General features: G+C 41.6%; 1 protein-coding gene across 1 annotated transcript; it reads left to right on the forward strand.

The window, feature by feature from the left end:
- Positions 1–563: 563 nt before the first annotated feature.
- Positions 564–9127, forward strand: pde9ac (phosphodiesterase 9ac; the record flags this gene model as incomplete). The annotated part of the gene is made up of 19 exons (XM_083694908.1): positions 564–632; positions 2272–2342; positions 2515–2592; positions 3646–3689; positions 3951–4005; positions 4311–4381; positions 4566–4653; positions 4819–4900; positions 5085–5159; positions 5282–5368; positions 5507–5611; positions 5839–5921; positions 6308–6464; positions 6644–6757; positions 6962–7066; positions 7197–7325; positions 7660–7755; positions 8209–8285; positions 8995–9127. The coding sequence occupies 18 exons, from the start codon at positions 564–566 to the stop codon at positions 8251–8253; spliced, it is 1554 nt and encodes a 517-aa protein (XP_083551034.1). The 3' UTR covers positions 8254–8285; positions 8995–9127.
- Between the last annotated feature and the right edge of the window lie 485 nt (positions 9128–9612).

A 9612-nucleotide genomic window follows, 5' to 3' on the forward strand; every position in this document is an offset into this window, starting at 1 on the left:
TGATGGGGTATTGAGTGAATTGATGAATGTAAGTGCAATTGAGAGATGATGGTGATTTGTTTGTCACATATTTGCTGTGTTTCTGTGTGTAGGTGTATGTAATGCTTTTTTCTGATTATATAAAGTGCTGAGAAAGTTTATGGTAATTAGTTCTGGATTAGTATGGTTAAATGGAGACAGTAGAAAGTAGTAGTGATACATTGCTTTAATTTTCCTAACCATAGTAACAACAATTAATTTATGTTGCAATGATTGCACTTGGAGCCACAGGACTGTTTTACTTTTTAACATTTTATTATTTCACTCTCCACATAACAAACTGTGACACCAGTCTTGTGTTTGCCAGGTGTTTCCTGGTCGGGTTCAAATATGGATCTTCTGCATGTCACAAGACTGTTATAACCTGTTGAGCTAAAGCCTACGAGGTAGCTCAGGGTGGTTTCAGGCAAGGTTAGTCCTCACATGTGAGTGGTTCACCAAACAACATCTGTTACAGAGAGGCACGGGGCTCCGCACCTGCTTGGGTCTGTAAGGCTCTGCTATTGCAGTCTACAACCTCCAGCATGGGCTCTAGCTTATCCTCCAACGCCATCAAAACCATCTACCTGGATGTGGATGGGAAGGTTCAGAAGGTGGGTCAGTCATACCTCACACTACAATATTGCTATTACTGTGTAATTAGTTAGTGTACTGTCCAGGGGGTGCACTTGTACATCAAGTTGCGTCATGCTACAGAAACAGGAGGTAGGCTCCTGCCCTCCTGCCAAACCAATGCTACTTTTTTTTTTTTTTTTCCTGCCTACAATACAATGCTTCATTTTAACAGTGTTGTATATTTCATTTGAAATATCCTTGATAAGTAGGCAGGTGAGAGTTATTTGAAATAGCAGCACCGTCAAGTTTTGGCCAAGTTATAGACTTGTGCAAGTGTCTGTAGTAGAAAACTGTGCATTGCCACCTGTTGCTAGCAGGTTGTAGCACTTTCTCTGCTCCCACACTACCTCAGGATAGCTCAAGGTCTGGAGCAGGTCTTCTACAGTAAATAGGTCAAGGTCTGGAGCAGGTCTTCTACAGTAAATAGCTCAAGGTCTGGAGCAGGTCTTCTACAGTAAATAGCTCAAGGTCTGGAGCAGGTCTTCTACAGTAAATAGCTCAAGGTCTGGAGCAGGTCTTCTACAGTAAATAGCTCAAGGTCTGGAGCAGGTCTTCTACAGTAAATAGCTCAAGGTCTGGAGCAGGTCTTCTACAGTAAATAGGTCAAGGTCTGGAGCAGGTCTTCTACAGTAAATAGCTCAAGGTCTGGAGCAGGTCTTCTACAGTAAATAGCTCAAGGTCTGGAGCAGGTCTTCTACAGTAAATAGGTCAAGGTCTGGAGCAGGTCTTCTACAGTAAATAGCTCAAGGTCTGGAGCAGGTTTTCTACAGTAAATACATTAGCAGCAAAGGGGGGAAGAAAAATTATCTAATTATTCACATGGTAGAAACTTCACAGTTACACTGTTGTCATGTAATATAGATAAAAGGACATCTCATGTAGATATAATTCAGAATTTTAGATAACTACAGCATAGCAATATTTCATCAATTATTAAAAGCATTAAGAGGTTTCACATCTTTCAATGTGCATGGTGCATTCATGCAACTTCTATCACACATTTAGTGAAACAAACAGCTTCTTTGAAAATGGCCTATCGCTAGTCACTATAGTCTGCTTTGACCCTGGACACATTGAGCTACATGGAAGCACTTTATTAGCACAGCACAGTACAGTGTACTAGTGAACACTCAGCGCTACTTGTCTGTGTGTCTGCTATTGAACTGGAGAGGAGTGTCTCAAGTGGACAGCTGAAGGTGACATGTATCCAGTCAAGAGGGAGGGGGAGGCTGAGCTTGAGGGACTGTCTACTACACCTGCTACTGCTGAAAATCTTATTGAGGTTTAGAGACAATATTGCGCTGTGCATCAATGTTCCACACTGCAACCAGTCTTTCTGAAATGTATTGTTAATACAGTGTTCATGAAATGTTTTGTTTGCGTGTACATATGCAGTGATCTTTTACAGAGAGTGATAAGAATTCTAATTTCCGCTGTCAAGAATGTTTATTTCACACATTTCCACGTACATTTCTTCATGATTTTCACCACATTTTAACATTCAGAAGATCTTCATACGTTTCACTTCAGACACTGAGGCCTTTTAGGAGAGTCACGACATAGCTAGCTGCTGTCCAGCTGGTCTCTCTCAGCCACTCATATGTCTGTCTCTTTCAGGTGGTGTTTAGTCGCCACTGCAGTCCTTGTGACATCAAGGAGCTGCTAAGTTCCTCCTCCAACATCCCAAGGTCAGTGACGTTTACCCAGCCCTCACACTGTCCTTCTCTGTCTTGCTCTCTCTCTCTTTCTCGCTCTCGCTCTCTCTGCGTCCCTCTCTCTCTCTCTCTCTCTCTCTCTCTCTGTCATATACTAGTAGCTATGACCTCTCCTGTTCCATGTGTCTCTCCTCCCTCTCCTCAGGAATACAGCCATCATGATGGTGGATGCTGAGGGAGCTATGGTCTCCATAGATCCCACCATGCCAACAAACTCTCCCAAGTAATGCATCTTCCCTCACCAGTCACCATCATCACAGATATTCCTTTATATATCCTATACTTTATATATCCTATACATTATATATCCTATACTTTATATATCCTATACTTTATATATCCTATACATTATATATACTATACTTTATATATCCTATACATTATATATCCTATACATTATATATCCTATACTTTATATATCCTATACTTTATATATCCTATACTTTATATATCCTATACATTATATATCCTATACATTATATATCCTATACATTATATATCCTATACTTTATATATCCTATACATTTGTTATTTACATGTAGTAATGTGAGGAGAGACAGATTTCTAATCTGTCATTTATTATATTCTTCTAATCAATATAGCCATACAACAATCTATTTCATTCAGTATAGCTATGTCATGATGATCATATTTTGTTCATACACTGTCCAATGATTCTGTTGATGTTGTATTGATCAGTATTATACTCATTTATGATTTTATGTAGTAATGGTAAGAATCAAGACAGCCAGTCAGTATGGCGCTGGTTATATCTGAATCCTGGGTTCTATCTGTTGGTGGGATGCGCTGATTTAGGTGCAAGGCCACCCTGACCTAGAGGGCGGCTTCTTGTTATTGAACTGCGCATGTGTTGCTGTCCCTATTAAATGGTTGCTCGAAAACACCTTATCTGAGAGTGTTTCAGACAGACAGAGAATTTAGTCTCTGTGCACAGAGCCATTTTTGACTCTCTCCTGCAGATCTGTAATAAATGGTAAACCTTGGTTGGACTCTGTCTTCTTTTATTTAAAGTATTCAAGTTGGGCCCAAGGGATTGCTTGCACCCTAACAGTAATACATCACATTTATGAACATGACAGACATTCTGTGATATCTGTTTTATCCAGATTTTCTCTGTGAATATTGAAGACTTCCTGATAAGCTTTGATAAACCGGAAGATGTGGTGGCTACTGTGTGAGAAAACCTTTGTAATGTGATACATGTAGCACTAACTGCTTGATTAATGATGTTTACGTGTCACTGATGTTCTTACAGCTCCTTGTACAAAGTGGTTCCTCTGTCCACTCTTCAACTAGGAGGTGAAGTACAAACTCTACTCTACTTTACATTCACAAACAATATTAACAATACCTTCATTCAGTCTTTCTCCATCAACTCACATTAAGCTAATACAACCCAACTGGGTTTTCTTGTCCAACCAGGTCATAATTGTGTTCTCAGTAAATGTCTTGCGTGGTATGAACAGAGAATACATAAACACAGCTCAGCTGTTATTCCTGTTGTTCACAGGCAGCTAGCTGAATGGGAGTGATTTATGGACTGTTTGTTTGTGCCCACAGAGAAAGAAGACATGTTTCAAAATGTGCTGTCTCAAGTGGCCGATCAGTTCAGCAGGTAACTGGTGTGTGTGTGTGTGTGTGTGTGTGTGTGTGTGTTTGTGTGTGTGTGTGTGTGTGTGTGTGTGTGTGTGTGTGTGTGTGTGTGTGTGTGTGTGTGTGTGTGTGTGTGTTTCACTGCAGACAGAGGCTTTAACCTCCACCTCAGACATACCTTTCTGACACCTGAGCCTTCCAAACAAACCTCTTCTCCTCCCCCTGCAGAGCTTTACTGACCTTTTCACTTCTCTTCTTTTCACTTCTCTTCTCTCCCCTCTTCTCTTCTCTTTTCTTTTCTTCTCTTCTCTTCTCTTGCCTCTGCAGAGCATTCCGTATCAACGAGCTGAAGACTGAGGTGACCAACAGACTGGCCATGCTGGAGAAGAGGGTGGAGTGTAGGTCCACTGTTAATGTTTTCTCTCTTATCTACCTATCTGACTATTAATGTTGTTTATTTCACCTTTATTTATCCAGGGTAGTCAGTCAAGAGCAAAGTCTTATTTGGAACGCCAACACAGCGGGTGTTCGAGCAATAAAAACATTGAGCATGTTTTGTTTCCTGTGATGTCACTCTTACAGTGGACGGTCTGAAGGTTGTGGAGATAGAGAAGTGTAAGGACGACCTGAAAAAACTATGGGATGAGATGAACTCCAGGGGAGGAGGGAGGTGAGAAGGGCAGTTACTGTTCTGTGTGTGTCTCAATACAGCTCAGTGGGAGTGTATCAGATTGGCTTGGATATCAAAGGACCTTAATAATGGGATAATAGCATGATAGGCATTAGGCTTATGTAGAATTATGTAAACATGCTACCTTTGCTCTCACATTATCAGGGTAAACTGTGCCTGCAAATACAACTTCTTAGATGACAGAAAACAATTCACTCAGAGACGAGATGTCCCAAGTTATCCAAAGGTACAGTCTCAGGATTCCAGTAGTGCAAAGTTGTAATAAAGTGTAAAAAACATTTTATCTGTATCTTATCTTCAGTAGTGTTGATGTTTTTTACTTACTTAGTCATGCCCAGATACTGTATTGATTGATGTGAGATCCTTATCTCTGCATCCCTGACTGTGTGTGACGTGTCTCCTATCTATAGTACACCCTCTCTCAGGAGACCATTGAAGCTCTGAAGAAACCAACATTTGATGTCTGGCACTGGGAGCATAATGAAGTTAGTTCACCTAAAAGTAGATTTATCTGAGTACAAAAACTATAGTTGTACATGATACATGGTAATTACACAATAGTAACCTATTAATGATTTCTTCTTCTTTGGGATCCATCCTGGATTAGATGCTCAGCTGTCTGGAGTACATGTATCATGACCTGGGGTTGGTTAAGGAATTTAACATGAACCCCATCACGCTCAAACAATGGCTGGTAAAAGTATACAAATCACATTATAAATTCACCTACAGTAGGTGTGTACATAAGTCATGTTTGAACCCATCTAGAATCACTGTTCTTTGATAATTGTAGAGAATTAAAGGAATTAACTGATGATGTTCTGTCTCCCAGTTGGGCATCCAGGAGAACTACCGTAGCAACCCCTTCCACAACTTCCGCCACTGCTTCTGTGTCAGTCAAATGATATACGGCATGATCAACCTCTGCAACCTGCAGGTGAGTCACACACCTAAGATGGTGTCAATGTCCACACTTCTCCTGGAGCAGGCGGGTGATTATCTGGCCCTCATACTATGTGTGTGTGTGTGTGTGTGTGTGTGTGTGTGTGTGTGTGTGTGTTTGTGTGTGTGTGTGTGTGTGTGTGTGTGTGTGCATTTTGTGTGCATTTGTGTGTGCGTGCGTGCATGCATACCTGTGTGTGTTTATGTGTGTATGTTCCTTAGGAGAAGATGACTCTGACAGACATGGGTATTCTGATGACAGCAGCAGTGTGTCATGACCTAGACCACCCTGGCTACAACAACACGTAAGACTACCCACAATCCTCTACTGCAGCTCCCAGAGTCCTCTGTGTGTGCAGCCTTTACTTCCTCTCTAAGGAGTTGTTGATAGATACAGCACTGGGTTGTTAACTCACAATGGGATGTTATGGAATGATCACTATTGCATTGTCTAATGAATAAAAAAGCTTTTGCACACCTATAAAGGTAAAGTCTTTGGTAACAGGTGAGTTAGAGCAGTCAAACTTCAAGTTAAACTAAGTAAAACTGTAAGGGGCTTGTGTACAGTACACTGTGTCTCTTTAGAAGCTGAATTTGCAAGTAGATTGTTTTACTGCAGTGTGTAAGCAGTCAAGTCTGTGGTTCAGGTGTGGATGCAGACTCATGTCACGGAGGTTGTTCTGTTCGACAGGTATCAGATCAACGCTCGTACAGAACTGGCGGTGCGCTACAATGATATCTCTCCCTTGGAGAACCATCACTGCGCTGTAGCATTCCAGATCCTCTCTCTGCCTGAGTGCAACATCTTCGCTAACGTGGAAATTGATGCCTACAAACAGATCAGACAGGTAGGCAGGGTCCTCACTAACTAACTAACTAACTAACTAACTCTGTGGAGAATGTTTTGGCCTGGTTAGGGAAGTTCATGTTAAGTATCAAACGTGATCTTTCATCCTCTGGAGATATTAAAGATCTATTCTATTCTTGTCTCTTCTCTTTTCTTCTTATTTGTTCTTGTCTTCTCCAGGCCATCATAACCCTGATCCTAGCTACAGACATGGCCAGACATGGCGAGATACTAGACTCCTTTAAGCTGAAAGTTGACAACTTTGACTTCACCAACGAGAAGCACGTCACATGCGTACGTACTGTACATCACTTGACATCAGCTCTCCATGTGTTCGTACATCAAGAGGTTCCCCAGTACAAGCAGGCTTCTGTGTGACCTGTTGTCAACAGTAGATTTGCATTAGGTGTAATTAGATTTGGCAGTCACACGAGCATACAGTGAAAGCCCTGGTTGTGTTGACATGATGTATAGTGATAAAGGGCTCTTTCTCCCCAGCTGAAGATGATTCTAATCAAGTGCTGTGACATCTCTAATGAGGTCCGGCCTACTGAGGTAGCTGAACCCTGGGTGGACTGCCTATTGGAGGAGTACTTCATGCAGGTGATCTGAACTTACATCTGTCCTTGGTCTTGGTTATAATCTGCCCAAAGAGAATAGAGTGACTATGTGTTGTTGTTTTTTTACTTGTATAAGTGTTATGAACCTGTGATCGTATTGTCTCTGTGTTCAGAGTGACAGGGAGAAGTTTGAGGGACTCCCGGTGGCTCCCTTCATGGACAGAGACAAAGTCACAAAGCCCACCGCTCAGATAGGGTTCATCAAGTTTGTCCTCATTCCAATGTTTGAAACAGTCATGAAGGTAGGTGTCTACATGGAAGAGTGAAAGTGTGTGCATGTGTGTGAATACTTTGAGGGAATGTAACTAATGTGGAAGGAGGGATGTATTTTATGTGTGATTTTATTCACTTGTAACCATTTGGTACAGTATGCTCCAACAGTGTATCACGAAGATGTGCGTCTTTGTGTGTGTGTGTGTGTGTGTGTGTGTGTGTGTGTGTGTGTGTGTTTGTGTGTGTGTGTGAGTGTGTGTGTGTGTGTGTGTGTGTGGTTGTGTGTGTGTGTGTGTGTGTGTGTGTGTGTGTGTGTTTGTGTGTGTGTGTGTGTGTGTGTGTGTGTGTGTGTGTTTCTCTCAGCTCTTCCCCCAGATCGAGGAGATCATGGTGCAGCCTCTGAGAGACTCTCGTGACCACTACGAAGAGCTGAAGCAGATAGACGACACCATGACAGAGGTAGAACCTCTTCTGGTCTCTCTCCCTCCATCTTCCTGTCCCTCTTTCCTGCCCTATCTCTCTCCCCTGCTCCTACAACCCTCTCTCCCTTCCTGTGACCCTCCCCTCCCTGCCACCACACTACTGTACATCCCAACCCTCAATCCCAAATCAACCCCTAGCCACTCCTGTAGATCTGAGAGGATCGGATAGGTGTAAGCAGTATGGTAGTTGCTCCATCAGGTGACATTTCTGCTGCATAGTTTATCGTCTCAGGTCTACACAAGTGTCTAGGGAGTAGTGGCTAGAGGTTGATTTTAGGACTCACAGTGGAGTGTTTCTGTCTTTTAGTCTGAACAGACAGTGGTGTTACAACAGTTTTTATCAACCATGAGGATATGTATTAGTGGGTGGGGTAGCACACCTGTCCAACCACTTGCTAAAATAAATATGTTTCTTTTGTTCGAGGTACAGAAGAAAAAAACGAAAAATATATCATTAGGAGGGAAGAAGAAGTAAGGTTTGCTGCGATCACGTTACACTGGTACTGTGTAAGTAACTGACTGTCATTGGCTAGTACTGTGTAAGTAAAACAATCTAATTGGCTGTAATGGTAGTCCTCACTCAAAAAATCATAACTAAGGGCCCCCGTTCTGACCTGGAGCCCCGGGCCTGGGGGAAAAGCAAAGTGGTGACAATCTTGTGCTGTCTAACTGTTATCACTTTAGTGTCATGTGGTTCTTACTGACCACATAGATCATCTTTTATTGACAAACTATTACATTCCCTTTCAATTAATTAACCATTGTTTTCTCCCTGTGTTGTGTTTGACACTGCAAGATCATAGCCTGCAGGGTTTTTTATATATTGGGTTCTGATGTGATAATACGTGAAGTGAACAAAGCTCATGACGCATGTATAAGTTATATTCTTCAAGAATCAATGTCTATATATAATTGATTTAAAAGTCAAAAAACGGGTATACCAATTACAGTTGGCCCCTTTTATGTAAAAAGTATGAACATGTGTTGCTGTCTGGAGCGTTGATATACTGTATGTATATCTAGATACTACTAAATACTGACCGCCCAATGGATTCCTATAAAACATGTGATTGGCTGATTAGATATTTGCATTAACGAGCAGTTGAACAGGTGTACCTAATAAAGTGGCCGGTGAGTGTATATGTTAGTGCTGTTTGTCATTGCATCCTATTCCTCAGAAGGACACTATGTGATATAAGCATTTGTTTCATTTCAGGGGCCGCGTGTTGTGATCAGATACCAAAAGATTCCCAGACCAGCTACTTGAAGCCCGGCCCTGGGTCGTCCTGTCCTGAGTCCTGTATGAAAGACTAGTCAGAGGGAGAGAAGACATGCTGAACCAAACTCCATGGGAAACACGAATGTTGATCACTAGATCTTCCTTCTTCATCACCACTGTGATGTAATGGACATTACAGAGAGATATAGTGTGTTTTGGGGTGTATTCTCTGCACCTTGTTCATTTCTGAGACTTACATTATTGGTATGTGTAAGCTTGATATAATTTGTGGAGCGATAAAGTGTTGACTTAACAATTGGCTATGGTATTATCTTATTGACTTCTTCTGGCAGGTACGGCCAATTTGTTGTCAAATCGTAGCTTGTTACAGAAAGTAGGCAAATCAAAATTATCTGTAGTGTCCAAAGCACATATCTATTGCCCATTCACTTGACATGTTGGCATCATATCTCAATGGTCTGGATAGCTCCTTTTGCACTGGAAACTAGCTAGTACTTGTGCTAGCTAGTACAAGTGCAATTTCGACTCATAACCAAAGGTGACCCATATTTTTATGTGTAGCTTGTTTATGCCCCCTTAAAAATAACAACACAT

The sequence above is a fragment of the Argentina silus genome (assembly GCF_951799395.1).
Source record: "Argentina silus genome assembly, chromosome: X".
NCBI lineage: Eukaryota > Metazoa > Chordata > Actinopteri > Argentiniformes > Argentinidae > Argentina > Argentina silus.